Source organism: Pleurodeles waltl, chromosome 6 (genome assembly GCF_031143425.1).
Source record: "Pleurodeles waltl isolate 20211129_DDA chromosome 6, aPleWal1.hap1.20221129, whole genome shotgun sequence".
Taxonomy (NCBI): domain Eukaryota; kingdom Metazoa; phylum Chordata; class Amphibia; order Caudata; family Salamandridae; genus Pleurodeles; species Pleurodeles waltl.
Window position 1 is genome coordinate 789,074,060 of NC_090445.1, and position 19,486 is coordinate 789,093,545.

The 19,486-nt window shown below is 46.9% G+C and overlaps 1 protein-coding gene and 1 long non-coding RNA gene across 2 annotated transcripts in view; one reads left to right on the top strand and one right to left on the bottom strand.

Moving 5' to 3' along the window:
* Positions 1 to 5,480, top strand: part of XPNPEP1 (X-prolyl aminopeptidase 1) — a 433,587-nt gene extending 428,107 nt beyond the window's left edge. The window contains exon 21 of the mRNA XM_069239428.1: positions 4,980 to 5,480. Within this exon, the coding sequence (XP_069095529.1) occupies positions 4,980 to 5,108 (129 nt within the window). The 3' untranslated portion in view covers positions 5,109 to 5,480. The remainder of the gene's footprint in view (positions 1 to 4,979) is intronic.
* Positions 1 to 19,486, bottom strand: part of LOC138300264 (uncharacterized) — a 191,993-nt gene that overhangs the window by 153,067 nt on the left and 19,440 nt on the right. The window contains exon 2 of the long non-coding RNA XR_011204896.1: positions 4,569 to 4,622. This is a non-coding gene — a long non-coding RNA (uncharacterized lncRNA). The remainder of the gene's footprint in view (positions 1 to 4,568; positions 4,623 to 19,486) is intronic.

Below are 19,486 nucleotides of genomic sequence, written 5' to 3' on the forward strand. Positions count from 1 at the left end.
TCAGCGTCTATGAAGGCATCCAGTGCACCAGCCTTCTTGGGCAGATATGATAGAGCCCTGTGGGACTCCATCCTCCATTTTGCAGACCACCTCCCAAGAGGTCAAAGGGAAGATTTTCTGGAGATCGTCCAAGAAGGTGCCATGGTCTCTAATCAGATCATTAGTGTGACAGCAGAATCATCCTTACTTTCAGCACACGCTTACTGCCATGGAGTGTCCTTGAGGACGCATGCTTGACTCCAGCTGACATCACTAAAGCCGGATGCTCAGCAGCGTATACAGAACTTGCCATTCTCGGGCTCCACACTGTTCGACTCACATGCTGATTATGAAATGGCAAGGATGAAGACTCAGGTGGATACTTGGAAAGCTGCAGGTCTTGAGAAATCCAAAGATCAGTGCAGATGCTTCTGACCTTTCTACCATCGATTTCAATTTCAGAGGGCATAAACCCCTCATTGGCTGCATGGAAGATCTCAGAAGCAGTATCAAAGGTCCTACCAACTGCAGTGCAAACATAAAAGAGGAAGCGCAATACACCAGCCCAATGAGGGCACTCAACAACCTCCAGCCGCAAAATCATGAATGCTTTCTTCCTCCTCTTCCGTTACCCACTCCAGAGGGGCCAGCATCACAAACTACCTGACAGAGTGGCAACATATTACATCAGAAACCTGGATCTTGAACATTGTGCAGAATGGGTATTGTCTCAGGTTTACACCCCACCACCATCTATCCACCAAGGTCATCCACTTCTCATCTCAACCTTTTAAAGGCCGAAGTCACCATACTGTTACAAAAGAAGGCGGTGGAGCCTGTTCCCCTCAATCAGAGGGTAAAAGACATTTACTCAGATACTTCCTCTTGCCAAAAAGGGACAGTCAAGACTTCACACCCATTCCCGATCTCAAGGTCGCCAACAAATGGATTTGAAAGGAAAAGTTCAAGAAGCTGGCCTTACACAAAATATACCCCCAGATTCACCAGGGAGTCTGGGAATGCTCTGTGTACCTGCATGATGCCTACTTTCATATTCCCATCCCAAAGAAGCATCAGAATTCCTAAGGTTCATTGTGGGGGCAAGATCACTGCCAATACAGCATCCTATCGTTTGGTTTCAATTCAGCACCCAGAACCTTCTCCAAGTCCATGGCTGTTGTGGCAGCACATCTACGAAAGCACTGAGTCTTTGTCTTCCTATATCTGGATGACAAGCTGATCAAGTCATCCACCTTTCCAGAAGCCCAACTGCATTTCTGATAGACTTGCAGTCTCCTGTGTCGGTGGGGTCTTCATGTCAACTTTCTCAAGTCGGTGGCAACACCAGCCTAGAAGTTGCCTACTTAGGAGCTGCCATTGGCACGCTTAAAGCAAAGCTGTGTCCGTCGGAGGAAAAATGCTCATCCATTCTCCAGAAGTGCTGTGCTGTCAAAACAATTCATTGTCGAACAGTGCGCACAATCTCCTCACTTCTTGCCTCCATGGCTTCCTGCATCTTTCTTGCTCCCAGCGCTCACCTCCATATTCAACCTCTCCAGGAGTGCCTGGAGGACCAGTATGACCAGCTGAAGGGAGACTGGGAAGACAGGATCAAGCTGTCCCTCCACGTAATCAGATCCCTCCGCTGGTGGTGCTCTCAAAGCAATCTCCTACAAGGGATGCCATTTTATCAACAGGCTCCAACACAAACCATCATGACGGATGCCTCTCTCCTCAGATGGGGAGCCCATATGGATCACCTACAGATACAAGTCTCATGGTCTCCGAGGGGACGACATACCATATCAGTCTCCTCAAACTCTGTGCAGTTCACCTAGCTCTCAAGGCGTTTCTCCCGTCTTTCAACACCAAGACCCTGCTTGTACAGACAGACAATACAATCACCATGTATTACCTGAATAAGTACGGTGGGAACTAAGTCCAGGGCCCTGTCAGAAGAGGCCCAGACGATCTGGCACTGGTTCCTTGCCAGGAATTTGAAGATAATAGTAGGAACTCCCCTTTCAAGCGTTCAGAATGTCCAGGCTGATGCACTCAGCAGGGCTCTCGTCAAAAAACACTAGTGGGTATTGAATGAGGATGTCGCTCAATATATTTTCCGCTTGTGAGGCACACCTTCTATCAACCTCTTCGCCACAGAGGAAAACAAAAAAAGTACACTACTTCGTCACCAGGTTTTACCATCCAGAATCGTTGGGATATGCCCTTATCCTGGCAGTCCTACTCAAGCTCTCAATAACGACAACCGGAATAATCCTCATCGCACCAGAGTGGTCGAGGCAGTGGTGGTTCCTCTATGTTCTTCACCGGACGCTCCATCCACATCTCAGGCTACCATGCAGGCCAGACCTCCTGATGAAATTCGGAGGCCAGGTGAGACACCCTAACCTCTCATCTTTAAATTTTGTAGCATGGCTCCTGAGCTAGTACAGTATTGACACCTTAACCTACCACTAGACTGTATGGAGATTCTAAAATATGCAAATCGGCCTTCCACCTGCTCTGCATATGCCTTCAAATGGAAGAGATTCTGCATTTGGTGTTCCTCCATGAAGATAGACACCACATCTTGCAGGGAGGATGTCATTCTACTATATTTGTTGCATTTTGATAAATCTGGCCTACAATTCTTCTCCATTAAAGTTTACCAGGCAGTTCTCACTGCATACAGGAAAGGTCCTTCACAAACCTCTTTCTTTAAAATCCCCAAAATCAGATTTACCAGAGGGATTAAAGAAGGTATTTCCTCCTATTAGACGCCCTTCTCCACCATGGGAGCTAAATATGGTCCTTTCACGTCTCATGCAACAACCCTTTTGAGCCCATACACAAGGCATCTCTCTAACACCTCCCTTGGAAAACTGCTTTGCTTGTGGCAATTACATCAGCGCACAGGGTTAGCGAGATCCAGACCCTCTGTGCTCACAAACCATACACAGTCTTTCACTCTGCCAAAGTAGTTATGAGGACATATCCTAAATTCCTATTTAAGGTTATCTCTGATTTTCATGTGAACCAGAATATTTCTTTACTAACTTTCTTTCAAAATTCATCTACTCCTGCAGAGAGAGCACTTCACTCTCTGGATGTTAAGAGGGGTTTGAAATTGTACCTAGACAAAACCAAATCTATTTGCAGATCACAGCAACTGTTCGTTAAGTATGGTCTGCCAGGTCTTGCCACCTCCAAGCAATCACTATCTAGGTGAATTGTCTCCTGTATCCTGTACTGTTACCAGCTAGCTAATAAAGCTCTTGCTGGCAGACAAAAAGCACACTCCACCAGAGGCAAGTCATCCACAACTGCCTTAATGAGAAATATCCCCTTGGGAGATATTTGCAAAGCTGTTACATGGAGATCTGGCCACACATTCACTACTGTCTTGACACTGATGCTAGGACAGATGTTCAAGTAAGGCAGGCTTCTCTCAGCAATCTTTTTGCTTGACTTTCTCAATATTGTTCTGTCTACTCCACCACTTTCAGTAGGATGGGCTTGCTGCTCTATACATGGAAATCCCCTACGAGAGAAGGTATAGTTTCTTACTTGTACTCCAGTTTTCTCGTAGGGGTATTTCCATGGTAGTCAAAAGCAATCCTCCCTCCTCCCCGGTGGACTAGACAAAATAATAATCAGGCTCCTCTTTAAATCAGCTAGTACCACCTACAGAAAAAACTGAGGTAACTGCCTGTCAATAGGCATGATGGGTTATTGGAGTGCCCAGTGTTCTTAAAGACACAGTCTCCTTTATCTTCCTTTATAATGGCAGTTTATGGGCTACACTGCCCTGCACACCTTATCTTAAATTACTAAAGGGTTTGTGAAAGATTTTTTTCTGTTATTTTTCAAATTATTCATGCTTTTGACTGCATGTGTCCTTGGTCTGTTTCTCTTTTGTATCAACAAGATATAGAATTTTGATCACTGTAGCCTACCAATTAGGCTGCATAATAACATTCTTACGCGACTATGCAAGCCTTCCTGAAGAAAGGCGAACATCAGCACTTAAGAAGACATATTGGAAAAAGTGCTCCGGGGTCCCCACAGGCGGACGAGCGGGTGGAATTTTTCAACATTTATGACTATTGTGGAAATACCCCTATGAGAGAAATGGAGTTACAGGTAAGAAACCATACCTTGTCTTTACCCCATAACTGTGCAGCACTCGAGCGGTTCATTCCAGGAGTTAAATGTCTCGGTCCAGTCAGTGTAAATTAGCATATGGAGTATTGTAATTTGCTTTTTGGGCTGTTCTTTTCATTGGTGGACTGAATTTTGTATTAAAGATCCTTACATATAGTTAGTGTTTATTTGGATTCCCCTGTCGATGCTACCCACACACAGCTTTTAATTGGCTGCTTGTATTTGTTAATTAAGCAAACAAAGAAAACACCAATAATTCTATTTATTAAGCAGTCAAGCACAAGCTAGGGTTTTGACCACACCATACAAAATTTTAATTGATAGTTCGATATTTCACATAGCTTTCCCAATAAACTTCAGAGAGCAACTTCTGATAGGCAAATTACATGTTGCACATTTATTTGAAACAGTAATATATTACTTACGGTTTTACAGTAATGTCATTTCGTCATCAAACTGATGTGCACAAGAGAGTTACTCTAAATAGACAACAAAGGTTATTTATTGAAAACACGTTATTTATTCGCACTCTGCTCAATAGTGAATCGCTGTTCTTTAGAAAACTCAATTTAAAGGGATCTAGAATATGGACGATCAGTACATGAAAGTGAAGAACTAGTATCGAGCTCAATCCTAGGATATTTGCTCCAAGTCATGAGTTGGGGCAGAAGGATGCTGGTGTCTCTTGATCCTTCACTTGTTTTGGAATTAAAGGTATTCATTTGGTGTAGGGCATCAAGTGTTTTTCTTGCCTTGTCAACATTAGACGCATTTAAAGGCATGCATGTACATTTCAGGCCATAAATAAACTACAAGGCATTCATGTGTTTTTTCAGGTGGACTGGGTCAATGATTACCACAAAAAGTGCAGAGAAGTGACAGGAGCAGAGCTGGAGAGGCAAGGGCGATTGGAGGCTCTCCAGTGGCTAATCAGGGAAACACAACCTATCAGCAAACAGAACTAGAGACATCTTCGAGAAAGCCAACCTTCATCCTCATTTTCTGCAATCATTAACTTTCTGGTTTCAAATATGCTAGATAAATACCTTTTTGATACCAGTTTGGAAAACAGTTTTGCCTTTTTCTTGAATTTTGATAAGGAATCAAAAAAAGCAAAATGATAATCCATTTTTTTTAAATTAAGTAAATTGTGAGGATTACATTTTACATCGACGCACCAATTGAATGGTTCACAATGGCACTTTTGATTAAAATTGAAATTCTTGTATATTTTGCATATACTTGGGTGGATAATGGGCCGAAATTCTACAACCTCAGCTACACTTGACTGTAACGATTTGTATTTATGTTCACTGAATAAAAGTTTTAAAACTGAATTGTATTGTTTTTATTCTTACTGAAATGAATCATTTTGCAAAATACCGTGAGACAGGTTTATTGACTCAAACCACGAAATTGTCATGAAATGTTGAGTCCCGCAATAGCGGTTTTGGACATGTCAAACTGAATGTAAAGGCTATTCTCTTGGGGCATTTGAAGGCCATGTGTTATCAAAATGTGGATATGAGCAATGGATTTTGGTGAAATTAGTCTCATTTACCCTCCACTTTAGATCTCTGATTAATCAGTCACTGGTAGTAAACTCTTCATTCCAAGGAACACGTTTTGGTTAAAAAAAAAAAAAAGAAAAAAAAAAAAAACTCTTTTTCCTGTGCAGCTGAATGAACTAAGGTAGCACTATACCATTTATTAGTAGGATTTACTTTAAGGGAGTTTTAAAAAGCATCATGCTGTTTGGTTTTCATTAATGACATTTGGATTTCTCATCGCCGAAAAAAGTTCTTTCTTTGCCCCATAATTTGCAACTATCTCCGAGAAGAAGATAAGATAGACTGACATTTTTCTTTATTCTGTAGGCCTGATGATTCCAGTATTGTATAATAGATACGTAGGTTCTGTTCACGTTAGGTCCAATAAAGTTATACGGTAATAAAATACCAAATTATGCAACATTGTTATCTCAAGTATGGGACAAGATTCTGAACATTATGTGGCACATTCTCTGGAAGTATTATTTTGATCCATTTGAACTAGAAAGAACATTTTTCGTTGTGGTCTGTAAATAATGAAACAAAATATGTAGCAAGTTATGTGGCAAGAGCTTTAAAAAACAAAATTATATAGTTCCAGTGGCCCTGGCCATACGTAGATCATTGTTTTATTGAAAGTCTCTTCTTGAAATGTAGACAGTGCCAATTGTTCGATGCACCACATCTGCAAGTTCTTTCTTTTTATAGACAAACATGTTAACTAATGCAAAGATGTTTTCCTAAAATTCTACATTCTTAGCTACATAATTTAGTTTATATGTTCTTTTCAATGTGTTTTTTTTTTTTTTTTTAAAGTTAAGTAAATGCACAAATTGTAGCAGCATTAAAACCCATATTTCACTGAACCTGCGAAATATGAATACTAATGACTGCCCAAACCACTTTGCACAAGCTTTACAGTTTTCAGTTGTTTAATCGACATTCTACTAATGAAAGGTGAACAAATCCTGAGACAGCTAAGCAGTATGTTAGTCACGTTTCATTAAACATTTCAATGTGTGAAAAAACTAACTTTTTTCAAGCCACCTGTACTGAAAAAAATCATATAATGTAAAATATACATACTGAGTTAATGTGTAATATCGTCTTGTGTGGCAGGACTTTCATTTAATAATGTATATGCTACATTCAAGACAGACCAGATTCCATTTGAACATGAAAGCCTTTAATAGTAGAGAATATGTGTAGTAGACGGAGGGTTAGGTGTTTGGCTTAGATAAACAGACTTTCTGTTTTGGTTGGTAATGCTAAAAAATGTGTACTTACTAGATATGTTTTTAGTTTAGAAACTCCATGATCTTATAGAGACTTCTTCCTGCAGATTCCTTACCTTTGAATTTTCGCCAGGCGTCAGACTGGATCCTGAATTTTTTTCGTAAACAGTACCATGGCGTGCCAGTAGGTGGCGTCGATCTGCTCTGCATCCGGCATTGGCATCCATACCAGAAGCAATGTTGCAGTACCTATTTAGGGTCTACCTAGGCACAATGTCAGTTCTTTTTTTTCCACGCCAGAACTTCACTCATCTGGAAAAGAGCTACTGCTCAGTCATTTTTTGACTTGAGTTTTTCAACACTTTGGTGACTATTTTTGAGGTTTTCCTCCTGGTGTCTCGAGAATGTCATCCAGGAGGTGGGTTTTACACCCTGCAGAGCCTGTCATTAGCTGGTGTTGGTAATGGATCCTCATCTCATCTATAGTGCTTCGAGTGTGACTACAACCTGAAGTTGTGCTCTGATTGCTGGGCCTTGCATATGAAAGCTTTGAGGGGGCGGTCCCTAAAACTGATGGCGGCCTGGCACGGGACTCCGAGCAGATCGAGATCATGATCAAGAGGAAGGTCCCGGGACTGGTCCCGCAGTCTGAAGTCGTCGTCCTACTCCAAGTCCTAGGGCGATCTAGTAAGTTAGGCACAAAAATAAGAGCAAGAAATCAAAGCAATCTTCGACTTCTCCCTGACCGGCTCTGCACGGCCCTGACTTTTCAGGAACCGGAGAGACCCCTACCCAACTCTGAGTTCTCTCAGGCCATGCGCATCATTTTTGCAGTCCAACCCTGTCAGCACACCTTTGGGCCCCACAGAGTCAGAAGGGGCCCCATCAGGTTCTGCGTCCACAACTTCTGCCTTGGCACCAATGGGCCCCCAAGGATCTAGTCCTATATCCGGACCGGCGTCAATCATACCATCTCGATCTTCCCCAGTGACCAGTCCTGACGCTGATTCTCCCAGCGCCCACTGGCGGCACCATCCCCAGTGTTATCCCAGACTCAGATATGGAGCTGAATGGGTATCTCCATCTGGCAAGAGCTTTGCCTCCTAGATCACAATCTGAGCCTTATTCTCTTGGGCTAGGCCCCAGGGAGGGCTGGAGTGGTCACTGGACCCTATAGAATACCAGCCCTACAAGGAAGAAATGGACTGGCATGAGGATTTGGGTGAAGGCAATGGACCGGATACTTTTTCAGATACTGATATGCTTTCTCCTCCTACTGTGGCTAAGGATGAGGGAGCTTCTTGTGCACTGGTTTTGCGGAGGGCGACTGAGGACCTCGGCCTTCAACTACCCTCAGTGGTAGTTAAGACTAGTCTGGGAGTTTCCAGATCTGAACCCTTACTCCTGTTCAGTGATGCCCTCACGAATATCCTTTTGGGTACCTGGTCCAAACCCAGCACAGGGGCACCTGTGAACAGGAGGATTGCCTGCCGCCATCTCCCCACTCCTGGGAACCCAACCTTCCACACACAACACCCTACCCCTGAGAGCTTGATGGTCCAAACCTCAACATCCCACAATGCTTTCCCTACTGCTCCACCGGATAGGGAATCCAGGGGGCTGGATTAATTTGGAAAGAAGATATTTTCTTTCTCCAGGCTGACCTTGCGGTCTGTGAACAGTGCATGCCTTTTGGGCCGTCATTCACACACCCTGTGGGACACAGTTGTGCAAGTGTGCCACAGGTTCTGGAGGAGGCCTGGACTGTACTCTGCCAGCCTGTTGCCGATGGGAGGGATGCAGCAAAGCCCACAGTTCATTGCAGACTTGACACGACCGTCTCACTAGGCAGAGCTGTTGCCACCACAGTGGCGAGAGGTGCTACGCCTGGCTGAGGACATCTGGCTTTTCGGGGGATGTCCAAGTTTCCCTTATGGACATGCCCTTCTATGGCACACATCTATTCGGAGACACAGCAGATTCACCGCACAAGCGTTTGAAGGACACTTGGGTTACAGCCAGGTCCTTTGGCCTTGTGGCGGCCCTTCATCACTCCCAATCTGTCTTTCACTCCTTTTGTATCTATGCAAGGGCCTTCCAGCCGCACCAATTTCCAACCACCCACTGTGCCACGCATGCTTTCCAGCTTCTGCGTTGACGAGGATGCGGTACCCACAGCCCCACCCCCTCTGCAGCAGCCTCCAAACCCTCCTAGTCTGTCCTTTACCACCATGGTCACCCAGATGTTGGCAGGATTCCCCATCACCTGCCCCACTGGCAGTCCATGATATCGGTCAGGTAGGTTTTGCAGATAGTCCGGAGTGGCAGCCCCCTCCCCTTCGAGACTACCCTTCCACCTATGCCACTATCTCACGACTGTCTGACAGAGGATCATCTGTCCCTTCATTGCACGGAAGTCACAGCTATCTTGGCCAGGGGTGCCACAGAGAGGGTTCCGGTGGAAGAAGTAGGCTGTGGTTGCTATTCCTGCTACTTTCTGGTTCCCAAAAATGACAAAGAACTTCACCCAACTCTAGATCTACAAGCCCTCAATTTCTGCCTCCTCCAGGAAGTTGAAGCCAAGCTCTGAGGCGAAACTTTTCTTACAGAGTCCCCTGGTGCCCAAAATACAAGACACTCAAGGATAGAAGCACTGGCCCTATCCTGTTCGTGCCTCCTCCACCACACCACACTGCTGCCATACTTACCAGAGCATTCCTCTTACTCTTCATCCATATCATGCCACACAGGGTATCCTCCTTCATTCTGTTGATCCTCATGACACATTTGATCCCATACTCACTGATGATCGTGGGACAGCTACAGTATTAATCCCCTGGGACATCCAAACCTACAAAACTATCCAATTAAACTGTCACCTGCCAAAGACACAACTTCTTAAAATGAGGTCATACAATGGCTACAACTTTTCTCAAGGCAGCTATGCATTTCCTCCACAAAACTGATTATGTCCTCTAGGAGACTTTGTCTAAATAAGAGCATATAGTCCAATTTCTGCCCATGCACAAGGGGATGCTAAAACTGGCCAAAGGCACCCTTAAGGAGCCAGTGAAGCCCAGGGTGGTAACACCCAGGGTGAAAAAAAAAATATAAGCCCCCCTCCAATGACTGACCTTGCATCAGGGGGCTAGGGCACCCACCATTTCGTTAGTAGTCCATACTGCACTTAAGCACTCTGACTCTTAGGGCATAAGTGATGCTTCCACGCCCAATAATGAGAGTAACAAACTTGACCCGCCAGGTAGGTGGGTAGTTTACTCAGTAAGCCTGCACTCCATGCATGACAGACCACACTGGGATGAAATGCAAAAGCATATCAAACACCTGCCCATCGAGGTCAAGCAGAGGGGGTAGGAGAAAGTGGCAGAGTGGAATACTATTTCTTATGCCCCCATCTAGTGTGCCATTGATGCTGTATATATCGCAGCGGCATAACCAATGTCTTACTTAGGTTTTAAACCCATAGTTCGGCAACAACTGCTCAACCTGCTCTTGGATGATTAACTTCTTTTTGATCCACTGGTTGACCAGACAAATGCTGGAAAAGACAGACACACTACTAAAGCCATGTGCATCCTCCAGATCTCAACCCCAAAAGCTCCTTTCAAAGGCATCCGCACAGGGACGGTTCCAAAATCACCTCCCCTGAGCCTACTACTTCTTACCAGAGGCAGCAGACCTACCTGCAGTACACACCACAAGGATACATTCTGGGTGCATACAGAGGCATTAATATCAGGGGCAGAGGGCAGTCTGACAAAGGGGCTTCCACAAACTTTGGCTCCCTCCACCTCCCCCCTGCCCACACATCTCCTGTTGAGGGAAACTACAGTATATCCTTCCACAATTTCCTTCCATGCTGGCAGGAAACCCCATCAAACAAGTGGGAATTAGCAGTGGTTTGCCACAGCTACCACCTGTGAATTCGCACACCTCCTCCCAACATCCCAGCCTACAAACACAGAGTCAGAGAGAATATCAGCCTCCAAGAGGATGAGGTCCAAGTATTCCTTCAAAAACAGGCCATAGAACCAATACCTTCCCCCCCCCCCAACACTGGGGCAAATGTTTACTCTCTCTACTTCCTTATCCCCAATAGAGAATGGTCCCCCAGGCCCATCTTGGCCCTCAGGTCCCTCAACTAGTACATCCACTCCAGGTATTTCAACATGGTAACCTTGCAGAATGCTGTCCGTCTGGCGCAAAAGGGTGACTTCATGATGGTGTTAGACCTCAGTGCTGCTTACTTTCACATCCACATTCACCCTGCCTTCAGACTCTACCTCGGTTCATAGTAAGTGGCAGTTATTATCAGTGCAGGGTACTACAATTCATCGTTTTAACCACTCCAAGGGTCTTGTTGAGTTGCCTAGCAGTAGTCACTGCACAATTAAGGAAAGTAGGCATCCATGTCTTCCTCTACATAGGCAATTGATTGATAAGAGGGCAAGCAAGCCAAGGTACCTATTGCACACCCAGGCATACACCCCCCTCCTTCACAGCCTCTGGTTCACCATCAGTACCATGAAATCTCATCTGCTATCCTTTCAGATAAAACCTTTCCTAGAGTCAAAACTTAAATGAATCGCAGGCTAGGCCTTACCCAACCTGCAAAGGGGGTCTTGTTACGTTAGCTAGGGTCTCTTTTTCAGGCAAACTATTACCTCAGAGGCAGAGCTGTTTGAAGCCTTATCGGCATGATGCCCTCATGCATAGCCATAGTGCCACATGTCCAGGTGCACATGTGCCCGCTACAACAGTGCATCCTGCAGAATGGTCACAAGCGGAGGGTCTAATGGAGGATCTAGTGTTTGTATAGGCCAGTGTAAATCACTCTGTGCAGTGATGGCACAGCAACAACCTTATGCAGGGAAGGCCTGTTCTTGACCTCATGCTCCAACTCACCATTACCATGATGCTTCTCAAGCAGGCCTGGGGAAACATCTCAATAAACTACAGTACAGAGTGCAGAGCCTGCAGCAACAGGGACTCCCCATCAACTCCTTCAGGCTCTTAGGAATTCTTCTAGCCCTCAAAGCCTTTTTTTAGCTCATTCGAGGCAAAGTGATGCTCGGCAGGGCGGACATCATGACCGCCATGATTTACCTAACAAAAAAAAAAGCAGTGTGCCAATCACACTCTGACCCTCTCCGTTTTGGCATTGGGTGCCCCGCCACTGCAGTTACCTGATGTTGAATACCTTCAGGGGTGGACAGTGACCTTGCAGACTTCTTCAGCAGGTCCATTACTGGGAGCTCCACCCACAAGTCCTCCTCAGGTACTTCCATCACTGGGGCACTCCACACCCGAAATAGTAAAATGCCCAAACTTGGCATCCATGTACCACACCCACAATCTCTGGGCGATGCATTTTGGATGAACAGGTTCAGGATTTTTGCTTATGCTTTTCTGCCCCTCCTGCTCAATCCATTTGTGCTGCTGAAGATGTGGCAAATTATGTAGCTCATCATCATAGCCTCTACCTGAACCAGATAGGCCTGTTATTCAGCACTCTTCGAAATGTCAATCAGTCCCCAAGAGAAGTTCTCCAACAGGCTGGACCTTCTCTCCAGGAGACAAGGCAAGATAAGGCATTCAGACCCCAAGAAACAAACTAGCACCTGAGGTCCTAGAGTTGGTTTAACCAAGAATGCATGGAAATATTGTGAGTCCAGCAGACCAACTACTCAGGTGTGTTATGCAGCCAAGTGGAAGAGATGTATCCACTGCTGCATTCCAAATAATTGAACTCCTAGTCTTCTTTCCCCAACCAGACTCAGTGGCAGAGAGAGTCCTACATATTTTAGGTGTTAAATGCTCTGTTCTGTGTTATATTGACAGGTCCAGGCCTGGCAGCTTGGGCTGTACTGTTCCTGTGGAAGCAGGGTCAAGACTGATTTGTATATGGCTTGGTCTGAACTGAGGTGGAATTTTGTGCAAAATAATGATGGACTGGGATGCAGTCCCACGTAATTACCAATGTCTGAGATTAATTCAAGCATTTCTATCCATCACCTTTCTGTATTCTTCTGTATAGAAGATAGCCATGAAAAATTGATAGTTTGGAAGAATGGAGGTAACCGAATGTGATAATAACCTGTAAGCAATTGCATGTAAAACATAATTTCATACAAAAGAACAATACTTACACATGGTTGACCATAACTTGATTGGTATGACACCTCAAACTAAAGTATTCTAATTCAACTTTCAGCTGACTGGGGTTTGTCGGTGTAAAGTCTGTGGATTACTTTTGGTAACCTTGCTTTCAGAGTTAGCCTAGTACACTGAAAAGACTGTTTTGCCAAAACTGGGATTTTAATTTACCACAATACAAAATGTACACATTGCCAGCTCCTTAACACTTCCCAGTTGACAAAGGTATGTTTGGCAGTAAACATATGTTAACACCCGAAATGCCTGCATTTACATCTGGCATGAATCACAAAGGGCACTTAGTAGGTGTAAATGGTTTTAGTACTGCAGATTACTCTCCAGATGTATGGAGATATCGTCAGAAGCAAATCCTGCGTAAGAGTAGGGAAGTTAGCATTAACAAGGCCTGGCTAGCCTTATAAGTTTGAGAATGCCCACAAACGGGAACATTTGTGAACATTACCAAACTCCTTTCTGACTATTTCCCACTTTTGAAATGATCAGATCTACTCCTGCCAAGGGTAGAGTAACCCCACTTCCAAGATGAGAAGGAGAATCTCTCCCTTATTTGTTGAGGGTGTGGGAGAAGTGCTTTCTTCCTGGTGAAAAATGTTTACTCTAAGGGAAAAAGCACATTAGATAGAGACATTTGGATGCAGATTCCTTGCCTAAGAATATTACCTAAGCGTCGGACAGGATCTGGAAAATCTTGAGCAGTACCTCTGCTCGCTGGTATGTGGCATCAATCAGCTCTGTGTTGTTTGCGCCAGATGTGATGTGTGCAGCACCCATATTGGTGCAACCTCAGCAAGCTGACATCAGTTCTTTTCTTTCTGTGCCATCAGCACTGTTCCGTAGGGAGGTACCGCAATGTTTTGTCAGGGTTTTTTAAGGGTTGCTCCCAGTATGCATAATGCTGTCCCTAAAAAAAGCCTATGTGGTTTAAACGCAGTGGTTACCGTCACAGACACCACCTGGTTTGTCTCTGGAGCCGGGCCACAACTCCAAGGCCTGCCCCGACTGTCACGCCATTAATACAAAGCTGGTTCGGTAGTGCTGCTTGAAGCTCTTGGTCATACAGTGCCAGTCGAGACTGCAACACTTCAGGTCCCGGTTGCACCTGTGCATTTGCTGGACCTGCTCATGGAGCCATTCCCGGTGCTCATCATAGCGCTTGTTATCAATGGGTAAGTCTTATAAAAAGTCTAAAAATTCTAAAAAGTTGAAGCGCTCTGACTTCACTATGCTGGTCCTAGTCTTCAGCTGAGGGCAGGAACACTACTATTAATCTATGCCCCACTCCTACATGTCAGCCACAGAGCCTGAGTCCGGTCCGCTTCTGCCTCCCAGAGCCCGAGCAGTCCCCGTCCAGTCAAAGGAGTTCTGTTAAGTCATGCTCCTAATATTTGTCAGGAGTGTCCTCTCTGGAGCACCTTCAAACTCCACAGTTTCAGCAAGTGCCTCCAATGGATTCCCACCAGCATGTCCGCCGTCTGCACAAGTCAGCCCCTTTGGATCCGTTCCTGACGCTGAATCAGTTTCGGCTGCGAGACCTTCCCCAGAGCCTGCTCCAGTAACATCGTTCCAGGTGCTGCCTACCCCATCATTCTACCCGACTCCGATATGGAGGCAGACTGGCATTGCTCGACCTTCCGAGTTGGAGACAGGGCCTGTTTTTTAATACTCCCTGTGGGGGATGCAATTGGGGAAGATCTGAGGAGCCTCATGGCTACCTTAGCCACATGGAATAACCCAAAGGCAACTGGTACGAGGAACTGGCAGAGGTGAGTTGTTTGGATGCCTTCACAGACACTGGCTTATTCTCTCCTCCTACTTTAGCTATGGAGGAAGGGGCTTCATTTGTAGTGGTGGTGAGGAGGGTGACTGAGGTCCTGGACCTTATACTACCCTTAGTGGCAGTCTAGACAAATGTCTTGACAGAGATGGTTCAGCTGGAAGTTGCCCTACCAAACCTCTACTGCCTTTTAACAACGCCTTCAAGAATGCTCTGCATGGACCTAACCCTGAACAGGGGCATTGCCTGCCAGCACCGCCCCACTCCTGGGGCTCCAACTTTCCTCACCCAGTACCCCACATCAGACAGTCTGGTTGCCTAGGCGTCTGCATGAAAAGTCAGCCCTGACGCAATTCCTACCACACCTTTGGATAGGGATTTCAAGAGTCTGACATTTTCGGTCAGAGGATGTTCTCTTCCACCAGCCTTGCACTGCTGTCTCTGAACACCACATTCCTTTTGGGCTGGTATTCCCATGTATTTTAGGATATGGTTGTATGGTCTGGCCACGAATCGTAATGGCCGCTTGATTGAGGAGCTCTGCATAACAGTGGGCCCTGGGCGGAAACCCTGGAAGCAGTGGGGGCTGCCGTCCATGCAACGTGGGCCTCCAATCCCACCCACAGCCACTCGGTCCACAGGGCGGGTGGCCTAGTCGACCCAGTGAGGCGGCAGCCTCGGGTTTCGCTTACAGCCGCCACCAGCGACCCTACCTGGGGAAGCGAACCCATCCGCCTCCCAGACCAGTGACATTGAGTGGAGACCACTTATACTCTCTACCCTCTCGGACTACCTACTACCCTCTACAGGTAGGCAAAAAGTTGACTGTTTCTTGCCAGGGACATGGGGGCCTAGCATCAGCACAATTGTGGAAACATCCGCAGAGTTGTCATCTGCCTCATTCACCTGCCTTATTGGAGGTGCCCTGAGATGGGACCCCCCAGACCCTGTGGACGTCCTCGGGCCCCAATTGAACTGAAAAAAAGGAGAGGCTTAAAAAGCAGCTACTGGATGGCCCCTGCAAGGCCTGCCTGCACACCATGCTGCAATGCCCGTGCAGCCTCAGTGAGTAGGTGCAAGTTCATAGCCTCTGGGATCCCCTCGGTGCTCTCTCTCTGCCCCCTTCCTCTACAAAGCGGTGGCAACATGTGACAACTTGGAGATGGCCAATGGGCCCCAACTCTTTTTTCTTATACTTGAGGGCATAAGGGTGACTATCCCTCCTTTCCCGAAGCCGACCCTCGGTCTCCCCCCAACTTGACGAGCAGAGCAGGGTTGGGCCAAGTCCTGATCTTGCTGAAGACGCCCTCGACCGGCATCCTCTATTGCTGCAACTTGGGGATCCGCCCATCCATGCCTTTTGTATCCTGTATATCTATTTTGGACACAGGCAGCGGGCTTCTAGTACCACGATGCACAGTTTTGATCCTGGCAGCCCAGTCTGGAGATGCTCACTGGCAAATCCACTAGCAAGCCTGCATGTCAACTTCTCTTCTCGGAAGCCCTCCAACACTTCTGCCCCAGGTCCTCTGCCAAGGGACCACAGATGGCAGACATGCCCATCACCCCGCTGGCCCGGCGCAGGATACTACTATGGAGCGCATACTGCAGGAAGTCACAGCAGTGGGCCGAGGCTGGAGAGAATGGACTCCACTATCGCCTCACTGGCAGCTGAGACCAAATCTATTAGTTTGGATATCACAGGTTTCCAGTCTCGTGTGATGGGTCTGGAACAATGCATTACAGTGGTAGAGGACAACCTCAACACCATGCAAGAGTGGGATCAAGACCTCCTTTTTATCCGCAGCAAGCTCAATGACCTGAAAGAAAGGAGTTGCATGGATAATATCCACTTTTTCGGCTTCCCGGAAAATATGGAGGGATCGGATGTCCAAGCCTTTCTACAAAACACCCTCCCCATGCTCACAGGCCTCACCTTTGACTCCCCATTGTAGTTCCAGCAGGCACACTGCTTGGGCCCAAAACAGCAAGATGTCTCCTCCCAGCCCTGTCCCATCATTGCCTGTTTCCTGCACCATGTGCAGGTCCGCCAACTTCTCACGGCGGCCCACTCTCACGGTCCATACAGGGCCGAGGTCCACGAGATCTGAATCACTGTGGATTTTTCAAAAGAGACCTATGATCGGCATAAAGTGTTTCTATGCCTACGCCCCTGGCTCCACCAAGTGGACATAAAATATGGCCTATTTGATCCAGCACAAATGTGGGTCCCCAAAAACTGTAAGTCAAAATACTTTTATGACCCAGAGGACCTGTGTCTCTTCCTAGATGGTCTATCAGCTCAGGCCATGGACACGACCTCTTCAGACTTGCCTTTGTGGCCACCTAGCAATGCCTTGGCTGCGCCTCCTCACAATGCTCCCCCGGATGGACGAAGGTCATAGCTACGGCCATCCTCCGCAAAGAGGCAGGGATCCTGAGAGGTTGTCGAGACCCTATGATGACAGGGACCAGGCGCTCCAAGCAGTGGCGAACCACACCCAGCTCTCAGACAGAGACAAGTCCCGTTCTCCTCTGAAACCTACATCTGCCTCCAGCTGAGACCTCTGTGGACTTGCACATCCCTTCTGCTCTGGGGGCCAAGAATAGGGATGTGAGAACTGCACTCCTCCCCTGGCGGAAGGCTAAGTATCTTGCTGCACGCTTATATATCATATGGTCATGCTATGTTGCGCTGTACCCAGGGCTGCACCACCTTAGGTGGTCGAGCCATACCCTACTGACTGCTTTATCATTGACCTGTTCCGTCCCTGCGGCTGCCCCCACCTTATCGCTCAAATGCCACATTATATTAGAGTTTCATTGGAGTTTTGTACCCTGTAATACACTGTTTTTGTGCTTTACGCTGCTACTCAACAAATGTATGCCTGCTATGTTTAACTGTTTACATTGTTTCTGTTGATGAGCTGTTAACATCATTTAGACCATTGGACCCTAACATTGCTATCTGCCTTGACTCTCCAATGTCAACATACCCTCCCTCTCCCCAGGACAGTTCCAGCAAGGCCCCTAGCGTATCCTGATTCTCCCCAAACTATTTGGACATTCACCTGGACTGCCTGGCCTTCATATTCCTTTTTGCCTCACTACCAGTCCCCCTTTGGATGACCCCATCCCCTCCCACCACTACACTTCCCTCGCAGTAGTCTTCTGTTGGTGTATCTTACCATCCCGCAGAGCTCCTCAGGAGCCATGCGCTCCACCCTGTCTAATGCTGGCCTGTAATATCCACCCTGTCCATGCTGGGGACCCCCTTGGGCCTTTACCTATACCTTTACTCACTTTGTGTGCCCTGCCTTCTGCCGGGGGCCCTCCTGGCACACTGACTACACAGGCTTAGTCCCGCAGCTTACAGACCCAAGCCCTTTGGGCTTTGCTCCAATATAGAGTTGGTTTCCTGTCTCATTCCTGGTTTCTTTCTCCTCCCTTTCTGCCTCCCCACTCTCTTCCACCTCATCCCCTTCTCCTCCTCCTTCTCTTCTCACTTTATCCTATTTTACCTCCTCAGTCTCTTCCTGTGAGCACTCTGTGCCTTCCCTCTCTTCCCCCCCATACCCCTCCTGGCCTGGGCCTGAGGGAGTCCTATTCCTCCACTCAGATAACTGCCTTAACGTTCCTCCACCACTGCCCCCTCCCCTGCTCTTGACTTGGTGCCTCTACCCCCCCGGCCCTTTTATTCCCCTTCCTGTGCGTTATACACCCATGCCACTGCAGTGACTGGTCAAGTCTCCCCCATCTCCCGTCCACTTCATGTACCCTCATGGAACGTCAACGGCCTACACACTATGTGAAACGTAAAAGGTACTCTCCAATCTCTAATCGAAACGGGCAGATGTGACCCTCTTGCAGGAGACACATCTTGATGGCCTTGAATCCAGTAAACTGCACCGGATTGGGTAGGAAGAACGGTCTTCAGTAGCTGCCAGGAACCGCAGGTGATTTCGGTGGCATGATCAGGAAGTGCATAGTGGCGATCCTGTTCAGTAAAACATTACCCATTACTGTCACCAAGACGTGATATGATCCCTAAGGGAGATACGTATTCCGCAAACTGAAAATCAGGGATAACTCGCTCTGTGTAGGCTCTGTCTGTTCCCCACAGATCTAAATGCACGTTCCTCCTCCAACTCAACCGTCTCCTTGTTGAAATCGGGGCCTCCCGTTACCTCATAGGGGTGACTTGAACACCCAGTTGACAGCACATTGACGCCAGCAACAACCCAGATAGGGTATTACTAAGAGACTTGACCTCAGACCATGGACTGATAGAACACTGGAGGCTTACGCACCCGGCAGATAGAGAATATAATTTCCTCTTGTCTGTGCACAGCACCCAGTCACGGTAGGACTATTTTCCCGTATCACACAATACAGTGACCCAAGTCCGGGATTCCCAGATGTTGGATTCCGCCTTTTCCGATCATGCTCTGATCCTGCCATCCGTAAACCTAGACCTTACTTTTCCAGGCCGCAAACCCTGGTGCTTAGCCATACACAGTTACCATACCCCCCAGGGCACATCTCAGCTTTAGAAACATGTCTCAGCCTAAATGCAGGATAACAAA